This window comes from Desmodus rotundus, chromosome 6 (genome assembly GCF_022682495.2).
Source record: "Desmodus rotundus isolate HL8 chromosome 6, HLdesRot8A.1, whole genome shotgun sequence".
Taxonomy (NCBI): Eukaryota; Metazoa; Chordata; class Mammalia; order Chiroptera; family Phyllostomidae; genus Desmodus; species Desmodus rotundus.
This window is the reverse complement of record NC_071392.1, coordinates 65,167,088-65,189,811: the sequence shown is the minus strand read 5'-3', so window position 1 is coordinate 65,189,811 and position 22,724 is coordinate 65,167,088. Positions and strand designations below refer to the sequence as shown.

Here is a 22,724-nt window from a genome sequence, read left to right as displayed (position 1 = left end):
AAGACTATTTTTTCTAACACACATTGCACAGTGTTCAGTGCAAAGTATGGTATTCATGCCTAATTTGAGCAGCAGTGCATAAATAAACTTAGCCAACTAAATTATTCTGACATAAACTTCTAACAAGCATGCTTATGGACTTTCCCACCAACACCTTCATTGATCTGGATTTTGACCCATTTCTCCCATTCTGTACTTACTCCCTGGAGTGACCTTATCGACCCTCAGAATGCAATCTATGAGACATTCCAAAATTGCCCAACTTACCATTTTCTGAATCCATCCAGATGGCCACAGTTTACAGGGCATTTCCTTGATAACTAGAGATACAAACTTCCCACTCTGGCTAGTGCAGTTCTTGCTTATACCTGTCATACCAGTGTAATTTTTAACAGTGCCTCCTTTTTTCTCTTAAAAGTGTCCCAGTTTAGAGAATTAACATGGTAACCCTGTTGATGAACATATCCATTTTTGCTTTTACCCAACAGCTCCAAGTGGGTGAATCCTTGGGCCCCCATGTTTATGCTCCTTAGCCAGTCTGCCACACCTCTTGTTCTTCCTTTCTTTATCTGAAAACATCAACTGCCATTTGTGTTCACTTGCTTCATCTTCCTAACTTAATGATTTCAACTTATCAATATGATTCTAGATTTTATTCTTTTATAAGAGAAGTTTGAATATGTCACCTCTCCCATGCCCAATGAGCACTGTCCTTGGAGTGCCCTTATTATCTGCTGTGCAGGCGCCAATGGGGTCTCTCCACCCAGTCACTCCCGCTCCTTCATGCTGCCATCAGAGGGGCCCTGCAAACAGGACTAAAGGTCATGCCGTTTACCTGCTTAATGTCTTTACAAGGCTCTATTACTTCTGGGATAAGTGCCAGACCTTTGTCATGGCAGACAAGTCCCTTCCTAATTTGGCCTTAGTCAACCTGCTCAGGTACACTTTCTGTCTCATTCCAAAGTGCATCTGGTGTTCTAACCAGACACTACTGACTGCTGTGCAGGCAGCCTGTGCTTTCTCTTCTCTCCCCATCTTTGCATCTGCTGTTCCCATTACCTCAAATGGCCTCCTCTCCTGTCCTGACCCTTCCCTGCCTGGAAAATATCTTAAAACAGCTTAAGTCTTGGTTTCCAAGAGTTAGATATTCCTGGGGCATCTCTTCACACTTCAATTAGCGAGTTTGTACTTTAAAACTGTAATTGTTTGCATGCCTCTCTTCTTTTCTGCCTCCTCTCCAAAATCACTTTTCCATCTTTGTATATGCCCAGCAGAGTCTCTGGCCCAAAGTACTAATGTTTGTTGGAGCAAAGAATAAATTACTACAGTTCTTTTTAACAGCTCCCTTCCTGTCACCTTCTTCCTTTCCAATATGTCATCCAAATGCACTAACTGGTTTTCAGAACTGAGCCGATAGTGACACTTTGCTACCTGAACGTATCCTCATGTCAATAGAAAAGCATCCAAACTCCTCAGCACTCAATCCTTCACAGCTCACTCCAGCCGTCTTCATTTTTCACCACTTACCCCAAAATCTACCTTTTTGCTTATGCCCTTATTTCCCATTTTTAACAGCCCTCATCTCCCCTGCCCTGCAAAACAGTGGGTACACCCACACCCAAGGTTGTTCCGAGCACATGCACTCGACCTTACCTCCTGTGTGTCTGAAAACTGCTTTTGCTCCCTCTGTCCAATATTGAACTCTTGGTTCTCTGCCTTGACTTTCATTTTATCTCTAGCTCTTTGGATTTGGGGTTTCTTCTTAGTCCCTTTGGTACTGGTACCTTGCTTCTCAGCTCTCCTTAAAGGACCATGGTAGAGATGGTCCACTAGCTCTCAACATCTCTTCTACCTTTCCTCTATAAAAATGGATCCCTCAGTTTTCGGAGGGGCCCCTGACCACCGAAAATAAAGATTTACTTTTTCTACCCTCCACTGCAGGTAAGAATGGCCACCTACCTAAGTTCTGATGAATGGGACGTGAGTAGAAGTAAAAGCTGAAGCCTAAGCCATTGCTTTTTTTTTAAGCCCCTGTTATTACAGATGTAGCTGTTCGGTAACTAATAAATAGAACTTTGGCTTGGACTCATTTATCTACATCTCTGGCTCTGCATCACTTGGGTAGAACACCCTGCCCCATTAAGGCCCCTGGGAATCCATTTCCAGAAGCAGTGCCAAGCATCATCACAGCATTTCTCCTCTTCACACAATCCCACCCATCAGAGAGAGCTCAGATTATTTTCTTCACCGTTCCCTCTTATTCCTTTTCTACATAGTAAAACTTTGCTCATCATTTCAACAGCTCCCTTTCCTGTGTATATTTTCCCCATGTCTAACTCTTTACTACATTTTGCATTCCTTCCTAAGGAACAGAACTATTATTTTATTCATTACACAGTCCTCAGCCCTAACACAGCACCTGTATGGATAGATGAGCACTAAATACTTGGAAAGTGTCAGGACTGTGCCTGGCAGGTAGTATGCACTCAAATAGTTGTTGTAGCTATTGTTACGTGCCAGTGGGTGAAGTTTTTATCATCTTTGTGTTTCCCACTGAACCCAGAATAACTCTGTAGAATTCACACCTATAGCAGTGTTTGGATATGCCTTATCCTGCTATCTTCCTGACATTTTGTGCTTCCTTAAAGAGAAAGTCACTGCTTATATATATTGCCCTACCTGAGTGCAGTACAAATTATATATAACATTCTGTAGGCATCAGAAATAAAAATCTTACAGTTTGGGGTTGCATCTTTTATCATTTCTCTTTGTAATTTAACATAACATTACCTAGAATTATACTGATATTAGTGGCATTTGTTGATGTGCTGTAATACATTACCACTTAACTGAATATTCAGGCTGTTTTCTAACTGATGATGATTATGTTGATTATAATAATAACAGCAGCTAATAAATATTGAGAGTTTAGTAGGTGCTGAGAATATAAGATCTAGAGCTTTTTATACATCTTTTCATGTAAATGATATAACAACTCCTATTAAAATAGACATTTGAAACACAGATAAGGTAACTGAAGCAAAATATGTTAAGTGATTTACCAAAGGTATAGATAAAATAATTTATATTGGCAGGATTACAATCCAGGTTTGTTTTGACTCTTACCTGCTTTTGCTGCAGGTACTAACTTGCATAATAAATATGTTTTTCTCTCTTATTATCTGGGAATTCACAGAATTTAGTGTTCAGACTGCTTTCTACCTAATACTCGTTTTAGAGTTAATCTCTAAGTCAATATTTCTGAATTTCTCATTAACTACCTATGCATTCACTGCTTTTGCACAAATTAATAAAACACTTTGATTAGAATTTTTATTTATATATTTGCCTTATTTTCAATTAATTTCTTGACTTAGTGGTTTCTTAAATCTGAACCCCAAACCCACAAAAGCTAAACTGATTACAATTATAGGAGCAACCCCTTTACTCTGAGCAGAGAGGCAGTGAGAAATGGATGTCCGAGCTGATTCCCTTTGCAGACGGGCAGATTTTCTTTACCCCGGGTTTCTCTGGTTCAGCTTCTCCAATTTGTGTGCCCCAAGACCTAGTCTCCCATCCCCTCAAGTGTCCAAAATGTGTCTCTATCAGCTTTGCCCTTAAACCAGCACTGGTTTCCTGTTCAAATTTCACTTAATTGGTGGTTTCAGCTGACTCCTTGGTTTTCTTTCTGGCTGTTAGGGATTTCCTGTACTTCCTTGTAAACTTGTGGTTGCATTTAAAGTATGTTTTAGAGCAATACGAAGCTGTTGGAACTCACATCTTCTCCTGGTGGGAGTGGAAATTTGTATAGCCTCTTTTAAAGCACTTTGCAGTATATACTGATTTAGAACATGTGCATACCCCGTGACCTAGCAGTCCAACTCTGATACACATACTCAACAGAAATGCATACATGTGTCTACCAAAGGACTTGGACCAGAATGTTCGTAGAAGGACCCAAATGCCCATCAATAAGAGATTATATATTGTGGTATATTTACATCACACAATACCACACAGTTATTTTAAAAAGAACAAAACAAAAAGATGGACTGTGACTACTCCCAATATGTGGATATATTTTATAGACATTATGTTGACTGAAGCAAGCCAAATATAAAACTGTGCCTTCACTATGATTCCATTTATATAAAGTTCATAAACAGGCTAGCCAGTTTCTAATACTAGAAATCAGAATTGTTGGTACCTGTGGGGAGAGAGTGGAGGGGCTAGAGTTTGAGATGGAAGCTCACAAAGTGCTCCTTACACAAGTATTGCACTTGGTGATCGTTCTTCAAGCTGCACACTTATTTGTATATATCCCATGTAAATATTCTACTTCGCTAAAATAGTAAAATAAAAAGGAAAAGAATGTGTTTTTCCAAACATAAAAAGGGTGTTTTATATCAAAGCCTGTGTGTGTGTGTATAAGTGATGAAAAGGATGTTGCTTGCTTTGGTTAGTCGTTCCTTTTCATCGACTCTGGTCTATTCAGTTTTGTGCTTGTTCCTGTGGGAAATCAGTGAACAAAACGTGAAGTGGTCAAAGTTGAACTAGTAGAGTTCCTTGGTAAATGGCCTGATGTCACGTCCTGCCATGCAATTATTTACTAGAAAATGTTTGCATTTACTTCTACATTGGTTGGAAGATTTTTGAAAAATAAGGCTTGTCAGTTTGTAGGTTATTGATATTTTTTGAGTGAAGATTTTTCTTAAGCAGCACAGAAGAATAAAAGCTGAAAAAGAGGGAATGTAACTTTAGTATCTATTGGGAATGTTTTTCTAAAAATTCACCCACTATGGTCTTTATGTATTTTAAATTTAAAAGAAAGACAAACAGTGTAAGATCTTAATATAAAAGTACTTTCAAGGACTGTGAGACAGAATTGTTAAAATTGGAGCCCTGCACTTATGTGACCAGGAAAGCAGTCCATAGTCTAAAAGACAGCAAGTAGCATCCAGTCATAGCATAAGGCTTTTTGTTTTACATTGCCAAATTACCACAGAGGGATGCTTTCTGCTGAAGTCAATTTCTTTCCTAATTTCTTTCCTAATTTCCTAATGTGCAAGCTAAGTGATTAATAAACTAATATTTTTTCTCTTGAAACCTAAGAGGCTGTTCTGTGGAACAATGTTTTGATACTATGATTCATGATTAAATGAAGCACTCTTTGCTTTTTGAGACATTGTTAAGAATAATCTGTATATTTGGGTTACTGGAATTGAAATAAGATTTCTGGCTGAGAATTCATAATTTGCTTGCTGTGGGCAATAGACTTTTTCCCTTGGGGTTTTAGCTCAAGCTTATTCATTTGGACATGAGGTAATAGAGCTCTTGTCCTACAGAACTGCCTAGGAATCCTGTGTAGGCATGAAGGACTCAAGCCGGAGAGGAGAGATAAGTGTGGCCGGACTGCACATGATGTCGCCACTGATGACTGCAAGCATCTGCTGGAGAACCTGAGTGAGTACCTTTCGCAGCCTCGCTGTTCATCCCTCATCCACAGTGTAGGGCTTCAGGGACAATGGGAGAAATATTAATGCAGCTATTTTCTCCTTCTCTGCTTACTTTTCTTTGAACCCTAGCTGTAATAATGATAAAAAAAACCTCTATTGATCACAGCTGTGGTAATTATTTTTTCCATGTAGAATGGCTTTTTTACAGAATTAGTTGATACTCAGATAATGAAAGATCTTCCTAGGAAAGAAGTCTAAGTAATTATTATTCTTTTCTTCTGACTTAGGTTACCTTTGTAGACATGAGACTAAGAGGGTACGAGAAATCATGGCTGGGTGCTTTGCCATGAACTGGTTGTAGGAACCTAGGCAAATCAGTTGTCTCTCCACATCTGTTTGCCTACCTGTGTATGAAGGTAATTGGTAATCTTTTTGGTGTCTTCCAGCTTGAAAAATATATGCTGTCAGCACATTATATGAAAGGTTTACTTGTGGGTTGTGAATATGGAGTGCTAGGTCATACAAAATAATATGTATGACGTCTTATGTTGAGATTATCGCTCAGTCCATTCCATCAGCTAGCCATATAAGTAATTCTACTTCAGTTTGTATTTTTAATGTTAAGAGACAAAATAATGAACAATAAACATAAGAAATAATATATTCTAGGATATGTGAGGTGGTAATATGCACTATGGAAAAGATCAAGCAGGATAGAGAATTGGAGTTTTTAAAATGGGTTTTGGAGTTTCAGTTTTTAAAATGATGGACAGGATAGACTCACTGACAGGACATCCAAGCAAACACTTGAAGGAGGAGAAGGGAAGCTATGTAGATATCTCAGGTTAGAGTTTTCCAGGAAGAACATCAGGTGGGCAGAGGCCCTAAGCTAAGGGCATACTGTGTGTCTAAGGAACTGTCAGGGGAATGGAATTAGAATGATAAAAGGGAGAGAAGAAGGAAGAGAGGTCAGAGAAGTTTGAATATACAGTGGGTTAGGGGGCCTGATCTTGTTGAAATTTGCAGCATCCTAAGGACTTAGTGGGGAACCATGTCAGTGTTCAAGTGTAGGTGTGACAGAATCTGAAGTACATTTTAATAGTCTCACTGGCTGCTTTGTTGAGAATAAACTGTAGGAAGTCACAGGTAAAATCAGGGGACTTCCTAGACCATTGATGTAATATTCTAGGTAAGAGACAATAATGATGGCTCAGTCTAGGATTGTAGCCAGCGAAATAGTGAGAAGAAGGGGTTTGGTTCTGGATATAGCTGAAGGTTGAGCCAAGCGAACTTCCTGCTGGATTGAAATTGAAGTATAAGAGAGGGGAATGGTGTATATGTGAAAGTAATACAAAGTGATGTTGAATGTAAAAGTGTAATTGAAAAATAAAATTTAAATAAAGTGTATGACAGAGGGGATTTGCGGATAACTCCAGATTTTCAGCCTGAGCAACTAACTGGCAGGATGGAGTTGCCGTCAACTGTCAAGGGTAAGGCTGCAGGCTAAGCAGAGTTTGCTAATAAGGATCAGAAGTTCAGTTTGGGTGTAAGAATCTGAGATGTCTGTTAGAACTATATGGAGATGTCAAGTCAGCGGAATTCGGAGGTGAGTATGAGCTGGATATGTAAATCGGAGAGTCAGCAGTCTGTAGATGATATTTAAAGTCATGGGACTGGATGAGATCACTAAGGAAGTGAACACAGGTAGAAAATAACAGAAACAAGCCTTGCAACACCTTGTCATTAAGAAATCTGGAAAAAGTGGAGGGACCTACAAAGGAACAACAGTAAAGAGTAGTCATTGAGGTATGAGGAAATCCAGTAGGAGTGTACCTCAGAGAGCAGAGACATCCGTTCCGTCAGATTCTGATGATAACTAAGATGAGAACTGAGAATTAACAACCAGAAAAGAAAATAATCCACTAGTTGGCCAGTTAATGGGAAAAGCCAGTTTAAAAATGGGGATCATAAAAATACACATTTTTAAACATTTTATTTTAACTTGAAGTAACTTTTTACTACTTTTTAGGTGGAAGTCTTCATTTTAGTATGTCTCTACTGACTGAAGTTCTACATACTGTTCTTGTTTGAACAGACCACACCTTCAATGCTTCATCTATGATATCTAGTATTTGGGGATTTAAATATGTGAGGTCTGTCCAGGAGGTATCCAGCCATGTAACATGAAAAATAGAGACATTTATTGAAGAAGATACCAAATAAAGGAAACAAAGAATAATAACACTTCAGTCCCCTTCAAGGTGGACACCTTGGGACCTCACATATTTCTCCTAGTTGCCATCAGCTGTCCCATGGTCTTTTCCTGAATGCTACCAGTAGTCTGAAGTCCCTTCCCTTTCAAAGGTGATTTTAGTTTGGAGAAAACCCAGAAGTATCAGGGTGCCAAATCGGGGCTGTAGGGGGTCTGATTCACCTGGGTAATTTAATGTTTTGCCAAAATCTCTGCTTGAGATGTGATGCATGAGTGGGCATGTTGTTGTGATGAAGTTATCAATCACCAGTTACCCATAGCTGCAGCCTTCTGAACCATCCAAATAGATTTTGTGGAGAAATGTTCAAGCTTAATATAAAATTTGATGTAGATTCGTTGCTTTCCTCGCTCAGTCATTTTGAATGTGATGGCCATACAGTATACATCCTTACTCAGTGGTTGGTGTCTACCGCCCCCACTTACTAGTACAGTGAAGTCATCATTGTTCACACACGCTCATTCCAGTCCACTCTCCTTGGCTGCCAGGTTACATCAATGTTAAGAAACCATTCTCATTATTAAAATGGCTGGACTTTTTTCTGGACAGATATTGTATTTGTGAAACAAACTGAAAACAGTATCTGTATAGAGATAATTAAATTGTTTACTAATTTTATGTAATTGCCTCATACATACTTCATTCCATGACATTTTTCCTAGAAACTCCTTTGTGTCTCTAAATTGTTCAACTTAGTTTTCTTAGGAATAGTAACTCATTTCATCAGTTCATGAAATATTTAATTTACTAATTATAGTGATGAGTTAACAGACAAAGAGGATTTGGGAATAATGATATGTGACTTGGTAAGTATCTAAATCAATTCATACGAATGGAAGTGCATGGGGTTGCTACCCACCTAAGTGGGGCCTCAGTCAGTTGGTGTCACAGAGGGGTTGGAAAGATCATTTTAGAAGCTTCCACTACACTGTTTGCCATTTATCACATTCTTAGTTGTACTTACCATGTAACAGTGTGTTGAATTCATTCCAAATGTGAGTTCATTTATTCTCCCTAACACCTTGATTGTACCTTCCTTCCATTTTGTAGAAGAAATTGGGGTATAGAGAGATGGAGGCAATTTACTGAGTACTCACAGCTAAGAGACCGCTGATCCTGAGGCTGAGACCAAGTTTGTGTGACTGAAGCCATAACCTAAGCACCTTGACCTATAGAGTCTTGTGCATGTTACATGCCATTGAGTCAGCTCCTACTCCTGGCTACCCTATGAAAGAGTGGTATCCACAATGTTCTGTCCTCGACAGCCCTGCTAAAGACCTGTAGACTCATGCTATGGTTGCCTTTATATACATAAAGTATATATTACCTGCCTCATTCATGACATTATCAATGAAGATAAGAAGAAAGGGCAATACAGAGAATTTAGGGTTCAGAGAAGGCCCATATTTTCACAGATTTTTTTTAAAGAACTTGAGAATCATCCTGGAGGGAAAGAGTCAGTGAAGTAGAAAAGGCCAAAGATACAAGGAAAGATTAGCAGCCCAAGCAACCTTGGTTCCAAAGAAACCGTGAAGAGATGAAAGACCAAAGTTTACTCCAGTGTGAGAATACTGAATTGATGTTATTTAAAGAAATATTAAAGCTGCCCTTGGATTTACTTTTAAAATGATCATATTTGCTTATTTTACATTATAGTTTGCTATTTTTCTACCAGGATTTTTTTAAACTTCTAATTCTCTTATTCTTCCCACAGATGCTCTTAAAATACCCTTAAGGATTTCAGTGGGTGAGATTCAACCAGGCAACTACAGTTCTGATGACTTTGAATGTGAAAACACAATATGTGCTTTAAATATCCGCAAACAGACATCATGGGATGATTTTTCAAAAGCAGTGAGTCAGGCTCTGACAAATCATTTCCAAGCCATCTCTTCTGATAAATGGTGGAGTCTGGAAGATGTGACGTTTAATAACACCACTGACTCCAGCGTTGGCCTCGGTGCGGACAGTGTGCAATCCATCACGCTAGGTATCAACAGTTCTGCGATGAAGAGAAAGTTGAATTTCCGGGTTTATTGTGTTTATGAGCTTCATAACCTGAGACTTACTTCACTGATTAAACACATTCAAGCTCACTTGTGGCAGTTGCTGGTGCTGAAACTTGAGTATTCACAGTGCAACCATTACATAATGTTCCCGTTGGTATAAAAATGCTTTGATGCCTCAGATAATACTCAGAGAGTAAAGAATACGAAAGCCCTCGATGAGGATTTGTGATTGTACTTGCTATTCTAGATAAATGCAAGAAAGTAACCACACTGCAACTGCTTGCTAATGCACAAGTACTGAACACAGCTCTGAATTTGTTCGTGGGCATTTCCAGGGATGCTGTCCAGGGGTGTCCAACCTTTTCACGTCTCTGAGCCACTGGAAGAACAAGAGTTGTCTTGGGCCACACATTAAATACATTATGAAACATAATCACAAAAAAAACCCTCATGTTTTAAGTAAATTTATGATTTTGTGTTGGGCCACATTCATAGCCATCCTGGGCCACATGTGGCCCATGGGCCACTGGTTGGACACCCCTGTGTGTCCATTAACACCTCTAAGAACAGGAGTCCTAATGAAGTCTAGAATTGGAAGAAGCACTTTAATGAAGATATATTTAAATCTCCCACATGGGATGAATCAGGGTGATGGCTGGTTACAGTGGAACCTTGGTTCTCAAAGTTAATTCATTCTGGAAAACTGTTTGAGAAACAATTTGTTCAAAAACCGAATCTCCTTTATTTGTTACCTGAGAGACATGTGGGTGATCATACAGTTATCAGCATGAAAGTGTTGCTGGGTAGAGAATCAAGACCTGAAGTTTTGTTAGACAACCAAAGCATTTTTTCCATGAACAACTTGGTCGAGAATAGCATTGTTCAAGAACCAAGACATTCGAGAACCGAGGTTTGACTATCCATGAAACAGCCTCAAAAGACATTAGAAAGATAAGATTTGCTTTTTGTGAGCAAAGTAAGTGCCCTGTAAATGTTAGTTATCCCTGGTTAGTTTCATTCCTCTAAAACCAGGAGAACTAACATCTGCAGTAACCAGCTAGCACTATGCCAGAATTGTGCTGGGTGGTTTATATTGGCACCTCAGGAAGTCCCTACAACAGGCTCATTTTACAGATAACTAGACAAGTTACACGATAACCTGTCTGAAGTGTAGCTAACAAGCAAAGCAGTCAGGACTCAAACCCCAGTCTATCTGATAGGAAAGCCTGGTTACCTCAACAAAACCGTGTTGTAAAAGCATCGTCCAGGTAGAGAGAAGGGTGGTTTTCACCATGCCATTAAAGTATAGGCTTATTATATAGAAAGCGTTTTATTTCCTTTGATCATATATGCTAATATCCTTTCAAAATATATATTACTGCTAGATTTTAGAACATTCACAACAACTTTTACAGCTCTTTGGCATGATCACTAAAATAACCATAATTATTACAAAAATATATAATTAAATAATTGCATTTTAAAAAGTTGGAAATGATTCTGAGCATCCCATTTTGTCCATGCAGCAGAGTGTTATTAAAGGTGTGGGTCAGCCTTAGGGGTCTGATAAACAGAGTCAGGCAGCCATTTTGGAAAGAAATGGACCTCTACCATCAGCCCTCATCCAGTTAATCTGGAAACTGGCAAAGAAAGATGAATATTCACCACCATCAGATATAGATTTTCCTCTGAGCAATGGATTTCACTGTTGATGCTCATCACTGAGGGTGGGGCACCCCAGTAGAATTTTAGATCTAAAATCATTGGGTACAGGGCTTAGTTTAGTTCCTGGCTGTAACCACTTACAATTGGTAACTATGTATTGTTGTTGTTAATATATGTATATGTCTACATTCTACTGTGTTGATAACCTAAGCAAAGTTGAAAGGACCCCGGCTAACAGATAACAGAAAGTTACAGGTCGGGTAGGCATGTATATTGGGGACATGCTGAGAATAGGTATTTAAGAATTGATCTGTGGAAGGAAGGGGATGAAAACAAGTTCTTATTACTAATCCCTCCATAGAGAAGGCACCTGTGAAGTAGGACCCTTTCTGAGTAAGAGTGAGCAGAGGGACTGTGAGAAGACTCCTGGGCACCTGAGGTTATCTGGGGGCTTTTTTTCTGGAATCTAAAAATTTACTAGAAAGGGAGGCAGGGACTAGATCGTAAAGGACCTGTTACCTCACTCAAAATGCTTGGCCTTTATGAAGTAGGCACTGGAAGAACAATGAATGGTTGTGACCAGCCTGCTCTCGAAAACTTAACCCTAGAACTCTTTAGTTGTATTTTCATGCTCAAGTTTTCTCCCAAAACCTACACAGGACAACTTTGGAGAAGCTTGTAGTTTGAAGGTCATCTTCTTGACCTTCCATTAAAGTTGTACTAGCAAGTTTACCACCTGTGACTCTTACAAATTCTCTCTATGCATTTGATAATTTATGCAGTAGGTTTCTCACAGAGGAGATCATTCATCAACCTTTAGAAGAAAAGCTACTTTTAAAACTTGACATTTTTTTAATTTTTTTGAACTAGGAAGTGTGCCATGGTCAGAAGGTCAGAGCTCCACCCTGTCCCCATGGGACTTTATGAGAAAGAATAAAGCAGAGCAAGTCACTGTGCTTTTATCAGGTAAAGAAATTCTAAAGTGAGGTAACATTGATGGAGCATTTGCTTCATGATTACTTAGAAGTACCAGTTCTTAAACCTGCACGTTTTAGTCCTGCATCCTCTAGCTATGCACATATGACTACCACTAATAAGTAATTAGTGTTTGTTGGAACCTTCCATTAAGGACACCTGTGGTGATGATTGTTGATTCCTGCAATTTTGATTGCATTTCATTAGGAGCAAATCAGAGGCCAAGCTGATGCTCTGATAAGAATGACAGAAAGGGTGTTAAAAGAAGTTTGTTACTGTCATGTACAGTGTATGATCAATATGATTACTATACTGGTACAAGCTAATGTTAGTGAGTACCTACTATGTGCTAAGCCCTGTTTACAGCACATTAAAAGGTATAAATTCATGCCCTGGCTGGGTGGCTCAGTTGGAGCATCATCCTGTACACCAAAAAGGTTGCAGGCTTTTAATCCCTGGTCAGGGCACATGCCTAGGTAGCAGTTTTGATTCCCAGTCAGGGATGGGCACTTATGGGAGGCCCAGCTGATCAATGTTTCTCCCACGTCTGTGCTTCTTTCTCTCTTTCTTTCCCTTTCTCTCTCTCTAAAGTCAACAAAAATATCCTCAGGTGAGGATTTTTTTTAAGTATAAATTCATTTAATCCTTATAACAACCCAAAGGGATACATATTTCTGTTTGTCCTCATTTTATGTACAAGGAAATTAAAGCTCAAATCGAAGGCTACAGATTTCATCATGTATTTCCCATATTTGGGAATGGAGTCTTTAAAAATTCAGTTTCAACTAATAAAGTTTTATTTTATTGTTTGAATAATACTTAGTTTTTTAAAAGTATGAGATTCTCCTAGAAAATTCCTTTAGGCTCAAATAATGCATTGAGAGAAGAGCAAAAGTTGTGGGTGGTTGGGGAGATGGAACTGGGGAATGGACCTGAGGGGGGAACCCAGACCTGTGCATTGATGCTGACCAAGACTAGAGCCTTCTGAAGATTGGAACTAAGCGCTGACAATGTTTGCAGTAAAATAGTGAATGTACTGATTACAGCTGATGTTTCTTCTCTGTTTTTCTTTCTTACAGGTCCTCAGGAAGGCTGTCTCTGTAGTGTGACTTACGCATCTATGATTCCTCTTCAGATGCTGCAGAACTACCTCAGGCTGGTAGGTGGACACTGCTGACATTGCTGAGTGGAGCCTCACACTCCCATCCCTCACACTGGGTGGCCCATTTTGATGTTTAAGAGTGTGAGCTTCTGCCCACTCTATTTCCTGTGCCCTGACGCCATTACTCTCCCCAGTAGCCCCCTCCTTGGGAGGCTGCTGGTCACTTAGTTCTGAATTTCTGTCATTGCCATCCAGGTGTTCATTACCTGGATCCAGAGACCATCTGTGAGTTTTGAGTGTTGTAATTTGAACAAGAGAAGATTGTCTTTCCCTAACAAGGACTTGATATCAAGTAACTAATCAATATGGAAGAGAATGGCTGTAAATAATACCAAGATGCCTTGCTATAGATTTTTAAAACTAAAAAACAAATAAATTAGCATTAGTCTGAATTTTGATTTGGCCACTTAATAGAAAACAGAAAACTATAGCTTACATAGTGTAGAAGTTTATTTTTCTCAAATATAGAAGTCCTGGCAGGTGAGAGATCCAGGGAGGGTGAAGAGGCCGGCTGACCCCTGCAGCACCTTCTCCCTCAGTGCTCCACTATTCCCTGGGGCGTGGCTTGTGTGACCTGTTTGAGAGAGTCACCACTGCATCACCAGGCTCCAACCTGAGGGAGGAGAGCCTGGAGGGCAAGCCTATTCCTTTCAGGGGAGTCGCACACACCATTCTTGCCCTCATCCCACTGACCAAAATTTAGACACATGTCCAGGTGGGACTGGCAAGTGTAGTGTTTTGCTGGGCAACTCTGCTAATATTAGGCAGTTCTGTTACTAAAAGACAGAAGTAGGGAGTATGATTATCATGAGTAAGTAGCAAATCCTCAATACAAAATGGATAAATTTAATGCTTTGCATTTGTCTGGTACTTATTACATGTTAGGCAATATATCTTATTTATTTATTCCTGAAAACATCCTTCCAGGATAGATAATATCACCCATTTTATAGATGAGGAAACTGAAGCAAAGAGAAGTAAAATAGTTACAAGGCCACATAGCTACCAAGTGATGAAGCCAGGGTTATACAGTCCCTGATACATAATGTGTGTCTGTTTGTGAGATTTCTCTAAAACTAATATATGTTGGTGGTGTAAAACATTAACTAAGCAATCATTTTTGGATGAGTTTATAGGAGTGTCGTCGAATACACCCACAGGTTGCAGGCTCCACCCCTGGTCCAGGCACACGTTTCTCACATCAATGTTTCTCTCTCCCCCTCCCTCCCTCTCTAAAATCAATTAAAAAAAAAACCTTGGGTGAGGATTTTTTTATAGTAAATGGGTTTGAGTATGATCCTTTACAAAAATTGTTTTTATTAACTGTGAATTGGTATCTTTTTTCCTGATGAAAAGAAGTATTTTTAATACAGATCAGAAAATTCTTATTCAATATAATTAAAGTTGTAAAAAAAATTAGCCTTTTTTCCTGTTCTCATATGTAGCACTCAATTTCTAAGCATTCTAAGAGTTAATGTAGAATTTTAAAAAACATTGATAATCCTTAGTGTATCCCTAGCAAACAGTGTATTCCATAGTTCATCACTCTTTCCCCTTCAATAAACATGGGGTTTTAAGTAAGATTAAAATAATACCAATTTCCATAATCTTAAAATCTAGGTAAAACAAACATCTTTGTGGTCCAATAACCTATAAAATGTAACCAGGTCACCAGACCAACATACTAGTGTACAACTTCAACAATTTCTAACAGCAAAATACCTGGAACAGCAATTAATAAATGTGTTCATTGTATTGTAGAATAATTTATTTGTAAGAAGTAATTTTTTTTTAAAGTGTCTCTAGCTCAACTGCAAGCAAACATGAAAGATATCTTGTTTATCTCCACTTCTCCCAATGGAATCAAGTGGATCCTTACTAGTTTCAACAAAAACAGATTCAAAGGCAGCTTTCTGTTCATTCAAAGGAATCAGCAGCTGTGGCTGCTTTAATTAGTGTTGTGTTGGTCAAAGATTGTTGCTGCTTAGAAATTTGACTGGATTCCAGTGTTTTTCTACCTCTTCTTTTACCAAAATTGTGACATGATTAACAGTTGTAAGTCTTGCTTTCTGACCATCAAGACTAGCCAATAGCCCTCATGAAAAGAAGTATTGAAAACCATTCCATTGATCTAGTTAGGCCCAAAGCTGGGATTGGCATTTGTAAAAGTAGCTACAGTAGCATAGAAACATTCAAAGACCTTACAATTTAGGAGAGATGGTGTCTTCCACATTCACATTTTTTATTTCCTATTTGCTCCTCTTCTCTAATACATCAAAGTAAGCCTGTGGGTTTTATACAAATGGGAAGGAGATCTGTCTCATTCCTTTGCTTACGTGCAGCTTGAAGTTGTGCCACCAGCTGGTTTTCAGGAATGTGAACCTCAGCTCTCCATGCAGTCAGATCCTACAACCACTTCCTTCTCTCCTCCCCCTTCCTCAGTGTCTCTGGACCAGACCAGGCTATGGCTCAGAGCTTTCCATTCACCTAGTTAGGTAATAAAATGAGTAGAAAACTGAATTACAACTGCATTTTAGCCTTGTCTGAGTAAATCTGTCAAATGAAATATCCACCGGTCACATTCCAGTTGCAATTATGTGTGTGCCTCCTAATGCATAAGGCAGTTTGACTACCAATGACCAGCAAACCAGACACTAAACGAACACTGTTGTTATCTGTGTTCTCAATTTAATGAGTGTAGGCAAGGAAGTTTTTAATCTAACAATTAACTCGTGGATGAAAATAAAATCTATCACTCACTTTAGCTACTGCTTCAAAATTTAAATGAATGAGGCAATAGAATACTATAATGGTTGTCAGTGTTTCTTCTTCCATACAAGATTATAAACCCCTTAAGGAGAGAGACTGTGTGTTATGCATTTTTATATTTTGTGTAAGTATTTAATTCACTTGTTTAACAAGTATTTATTGAAAGCCTCCTAAATACAGACATTTAGGAATTTAGGATATAGCTATGTATAAATAAGGTGCATTCCCTAAATGCATGGAGCTTATATTCTGTGGGGAAGACAGATAAAATACAAACAAATAAATACATATAATGTGAGGCCAGCACTAATTACAAATATAAAGAAAAATAAAGCAGGTGAGGAAATAAAAGCTAGTGGAAGGGATGGGTTTTAGATGGAGTTGATAGGAAAGTCTTCTCTGTGGTAGCAGGTAAACAGAAGACCAAATGAAGTGAAGGCCTTAGGGAGGGTGTTTGAAGCAGAGCAATTAGCATGTACAAAAATAATTTTATACACACCGCTGTGCCTTAGAATTCCTGAAAATCTGTACAATAGAGGTACAAACCTAGTAATATCTGACTTTAATGAGCATTTATTACATGCCAAGCTCTGTTCTAAGTATATAGATTGTCTCATTTAATCATTCTATAAGGTAGGTACTTATACCAATTACTCCCACTTTACAGGTGAATAAACCAAGATTCACAATAATTTGCCTAAGGTCATCAGCAAAGAAGTGGTGGAACCGAAGGAGTTGAACTTAGGCTGTCTTCTGTTCACATGCATTTAATCATAGTTTATACTAGTTATTAACCTACTGGTTAAGAAAGAACTGTAGTAATCAGTTTTTATTATATGTGTAAATGTGTTATATAAAATGCATGTATCAAAGCCATTATGCAGAAAACCATATGGAACGAAGACTTTAAATCAGGCACTTAAAATAAATGATGTTATTTTTAAATACTTTCATTAAATAGTTAAATTAATACAAATACATTTTAAATCTCCATCTTTGAGTTAATATGGAAACATTTAACTTATTTGAGTTTTTAATCACTAATAATTTATAGTAGTTGAACTTTTTCCATTAACTCAACCTTTTCTCTTAGCCAGTTAGTTTTTATTAGCTTATTCATAGCTTTGTATTTTAATAATTTAGTGACTATAAGTGACTATTATATTAGAAGAATATAATAGAAAATACTTGAATAGATCACACTAATTAGAAAAATACTTAAATAGATCATGCTAATCTGAGCCGTATTTTTATAACATATTTTATTGACTATGATATTACAGTTGTCCCATTTTTTTCTCCCCTTCCCCTCCACCCTACACAACCCTCCCACCATTCCCTCACCTTAGTTCATATCCATGGGTCATACATATAAATTCTTTGGCTTCTACATTTCCCATATTATTCTTAACCTCCCCTTGTCTATTTCATACCTACCATTTATGCTTCTTATTCCCTGTACCTTTTCCCCCATCCGCCCCTCCCCGCTGATAACCCTCCATGTGATATCTATTTCTGTGATTCTGTTCCTGTTCTAGTTGTTTGCTTAGTTCATTTTTGTTTTTGTTTTTTTAAGTTCGGTTGTTGATAGTTGGGAGTTTGTTTTCACTTTACTGTTTGTATTTTTTATCTTCTTCTTTTTCTTAGATAAGTCCCTTTAACATTTCACATATAAGGGCTTTGTGATGATGAACTCCTTTAACTTGACCTTATCTGGTAAGCACTTTATCTGCCCTTCCATTCTAAATGATAGCTTTGCTGGATAGAGTACTCTTGGATGTGTAGGTCCTTGCCTTTCATGACTTCAAATACTTCTTTCCAACCCTTTCTTGTCTGCAAGGTTTCTTTTGAGAAATTAACTGATAGTCTTTGGGGAACTCCTTTGTAGGTAACTGTCTCCTTTTCTCTTGCTGCTTTTAAGATTCTCTCCTTATCTTTAATCTTGGGTGATGTAATTATGGTATGTCTTGGTATGTGCTTCCTTGGATCCAACTTCTCTGGGACTCTCCGAGCTTCCTGGAAGTCTATTTCCTTTGCCAGATTAGGGAAGTTCTCCATTATGTTTTCAAATAAGTTTCAATTTCTTTCTATTCTTCTTCTCCTTCTGTCACACCTGTGATTTGCATGTTGGAACATTTAAAGTTGTCCTGGAGGTACCTAGGCCTCTCCTCATTTTTTTGAATTCTTGTTTCTTCACTCTGTTCTGGTTGAATGTTTATTTCTTCCTTCTGCTCCAAACCATTGATTTGACTCTCCATTTCCTTCCCTTCACTATTGGTCCCTGTACATTTTCCTTTATTTCACTTTTCATAGCCTTCACTTTTTCCTCTGTTTTGTGACCATACTCAACCATTTCTGTGAGCATCCTGATTACCAGTGTTTTGAATTCTGCATCTGATAGGTTGGCTATCTCTTCATCACTTAGTTGTATTTTTTCTGGAGCTTTGATCTGTTCTTTCATTGGGCCATATTTTATTGTCTTGGCATGCCAGTTACATAGTAAGGGGTGGAGCCCTGGGTATTCGCCAGGGTGGGGCAACCCACATGGCTGCATTATGGTACTGTATGTGGGGGAGAGATCCAAAAGGGAACAGTGTTGCTTACTCAGCTCTCTGCCAGCTCTCATTCCTCTGCTATCCACAAGCAAATTGGGCCCTTTTGGTGCTGATTCCCAGGTAGTTGGTTTTATGTATGTTCTAGGACCCTGTGGGTCTCTCCAAGGAACTCTCCTGTAAGCCTGGGCATTTCTCCTGCCACCACAACCCCCATAGGTTTTTCAGTCAAAGGTTTTAAGGCTTTATTTCCCTCTACTGGAACCCTGGCTTGGGAGGTCTGTCTCACTCCCCAGTTGTTCCTTTATTTTCCCAGTTGTTCCCAGTTTATCCAATTGCAAATGTGGGATCTCCAGTCCTCCAGCCGCTGCCTTGCTGTGAGTTCTCTCTGCCTGGGCTGCCCTTCTCCACCCCTTCTGCTAGTCTGGATGATTGTTTCTCCTTTAAGTCATTGGTTGTTGGACTTCTGTACAGTTCAATTTTCTGGCAGTTCTGGTTATTTTTTGTTTTTAAATTTGTTGTTTTTCTTTTGGTCATGCAAGGCGGCAAAGTGTACCTACGCCTCCATCTTGGCTAGAAGCCCTAATCTGAACCCTGTTTTTAAAATGTACTACTCTGATTTCAACAGGACATAATGCTTTAGATTCTTCTGCCTATTGGCTGTCCGCTTCAGTCCTTACTAGGAGATTATATTTATTTTCATAAATCCCAAAATAAGTTTGCTATGTTCCCATAAAAATAATCTTATAAGTACTGGTTATGTACCTAAAACAGCCCACAAAAATCTCCATCAATCTCTTTAGCAGATGACCATGTCCAGTCTAATCTTTTTCAAGGTGTGGAGGAGCAAGGCTGGGTGACGTCCCAGTGGAAGGAGGAGGCCAGTTTCCTGGTATGAGGAAAAGGTGGCTCCAATACCAGTGAATCCTTAGGCTCCCATGGTTGTAGTGAAAGAAGATTCTAGCCAGTTGCGCTGGTGTCAGTACAGAAGAAGTCTGGAGCAGGAAGAGTTCATGAGTGCTAGAGCCTAGGTACAAAGGAGGGTTATGGTTAAGATGTCCAGAGTTTTGTATTTTTATCTTTTCATATAATCTTTATTATAGTTTTCCATTACATTTAGTCCCTTTAAATCCCCTTCCCCCCAGTAGTCACCACACTGTTGTCCATCAGTCCTTTTTCCTTAAATAACTATAATACCCAAGTTAGTATATTTATGTTAATAAATGATGGCCTAGCTTTATTTGAAATTAGTAACCAAGTCTGAACTTGGCTTTTACAGTTTCAATGGGGTAATTTTTAAAAATAGAAAATGTGTGTTTCCATTTGTGAACTGTAATTTCTCTTCAGTTTTATTCTCTTATACCTATTCTATTAAGAGGGACCTCAGCAAATGGTTAAAACCTTCTCGAACAAGAAGGACTCTAGTTTTGTGTATTTCCCATGCTGGATGTGCAAATATATTTGGGAGATTTTATATGAATAAATTGATAGTAACTGTCATTTGTGGCTCTGAAGTCATATATAAATTGTTTCTTTAAAACCAAGTGCCAGAAGAGGTCAATGTGAAAGTTCTAGCTATAAACCACGACATGTTAAGCCCTAGCTATCCTGATTTCATTGGCTTGGTAAAGACCTTCTATTTTTCATTCTTTTTTGAGTTCAGCATCTTACCACAGCCTGGCCTGAAACTGTCTCAATACTATAGAAGCTTTTCCTCAGACTCTGACAAATAAAACTCCAAATAAAAGGTGAAGTTTATTGCCACAATTCTGAGATAATGCCTCAAGTCTGAAACCACATTACACTTGCCACATTGACCATAGTGGAGACCAGAGCTCCTCTTGTAAACTACATTTCTGCAGAAAAAACACTATGCAGGGAAAAATTAAAGGGATGGATGGGCCTTTGTTGAGGTCATTGTTCTATTTAATCCAGAATTCATTTGCCTCACAAAGCACTAATTGACATGTGGTAACAGCTTCCTGAATAGGCTGTGAAGACACAAGAATAAAAGGGATTGGTACCAATTGTGGTGATAAGGCCCAAGTTCCTTCACTAATAAGCAAAAATGTTACACTGTAAGCATGCACTTAGGGGATAATTCTGACAACTACAGTTCACCTTTTTAGAAGTTAACTTTGATTTTCTTTTTCAAAGAACAAATCTCCTTTTAATACAATTAAAATATTTACCTCTCACCCTAAAAAATCTGTCTGCTTGCTTGCCTGTCTTTCTGTCCATCTACCTAACTACCTATCTTTAGAGCCCTCTGGTGGAAGCACATAGCATGTATAATTGTTATACCTCAGATCTTGGTATTTAGAGAAATGTAAATGGTAATGCTAGAATAGCTAACTATATGTTCTTGGCATAGCTTTGCATGTTTGCACCAGTCTCAGTAGAGTAATAGGGTCCCAGCAATTAAAGTTTTTGGTTCATAACTTAAATGGTAACCAACACAACCATATCATTGACCAAATAGAACAAAATAACATTGACAAAATTTGATAATGCCTGAGTGAGGAGAAACTTACTATTGGAATGCATGCAGTTGTTTTTCTCTCTATTTACTTATTTTGTTCACTTATTTGTAGTTTACCCTTTTCCAGAAAGGATAATAGTCTATGAGAATACAAAATGCTTACTGCTAGTGAACAGCCTTTTCAATGAAATTTTACATTGAATGTTTCATACCTACATTTTGAAAGACGCCTACAATCTGAGAACAAATGAGGTATTGAAATTGAAGACAGCTTATCTGCAAAGCTGGGTCTCTTGCTATTAATATGATTTCAAAATTGATCTTAAGAAAAGTACAGGCTGTTTGACAGGATAGCTGTAATGAATAGAGAGCACTCTTGTTCTCAAAAGTGAGAAAAGATTAAATAACAATGCTACTTGAAAATCTCAGAGGTAGAATGTTCAGTAAATCTTGAAATTCTATATTCAATTTCACTGTTGTGAAACAATCCATTCTTTGTGAGAGAATTTCTACCCAATAAGTCATGGCAGTTTGAAATTAACTTGGAGAGCTCAGGACTTATGGTTTAAAGTTGCACCTGGCTTGCAGTACCTAATGTATTTCCCACTGAAATATTTTTGAAAAGTGATAAAACCTCACAATAACAGAAAAATAGAACTGAGTTCTCTTTTTGATGATAATCTAGAAAAACTTTCTACTCCCTTTATAGGGGCAAGAGAGTGTCAGGCCTACTTATTTGAGGCCAACTAGAAATTAGGTAGGAAAACACTTTTTAATACCCTTCTACTGTTGGCAGCAAAAAGGCATCAGACTGTTACCCACAATTGGACCTTGTTTCATCAGCTTCAGTACTTGAGTTCTGGCTAAGAAAGAACTCAGAGCCAAGACTCAAATACAAGCAAATTTATGTAGAAAGTCACAGAGGTAGAAGGAGTAAGCCATGGAAGAAGTGAGCCAGCTGGGCTGCATGGGCTCAGGAAACAAGTTACACAGGCAAAAGAAGGGCCCTTGGAACTTCAGAGAAAGAAAGTAGAGAGAATGCACCTGGGGGGCAGAGAGGGCAGAAGGCACAGGCATACTCCAGGAAGAGAGAGAGTGCCCCCTGGGGGAAAAGGGTGGAGAAAGGCATGGGTGTTCGAGAGAGACAGACAGTGCTATGCTGAGTTGTTAGTCTCGAGGGTTTTTATCTTTTATCTGGAGGTCTCAGGGAAGGATCTTAATAGAATATTCATCAGCTTCCTAGGTGTGTCCTTTCAGAGTCATGGTCTCTGCTGACTGGTTGGCACCAGGGCAGGGGGTCCTGATGTCAGCCATGGTGTCACCCACACCTGGCCTTGCTGATTTTTGGGGCCTAGAGCTGAAAGACAACTGAGTCCTAGATTAT

At 38.6% G+C, this 22,724-nt stretch overlaps 1 protein-coding gene across 5 annotated transcripts in view; it reads left to right on the top strand.

Annotated features, from left to right (window-relative positions):
* The window catches only part of CTTNBP2 (cortactin binding protein 2), a 167,944-nt gene that overhangs the window by 102,649 nt on the left and 42,571 nt on the right, over positions 1–22,724 (top strand). For 4 of the 5 annotated variants that reach the window (XM_053926409.2, XM_053926407.2, XM_045191482.3 and 1 more), the window contains 4 exons: positions 5,346–5,463; positions 9,441–9,716; positions 12,271–12,366; positions 13,455–13,534. In XM_053926409.2, coding sequence (XP_053782384.1) covers positions 5,346–5,463; positions 9,441–9,716; positions 12,271–12,366; positions 13,455–13,534 — 570 coding nt within the window. The remainder of the gene's footprint in view (positions 1–5,345; positions 5,464–9,440; positions 9,717–12,270; positions 12,367–13,454; positions 13,535–22,724) is intronic. The other variant, XM_053926408.2, reaches the window with a different exon arrangement.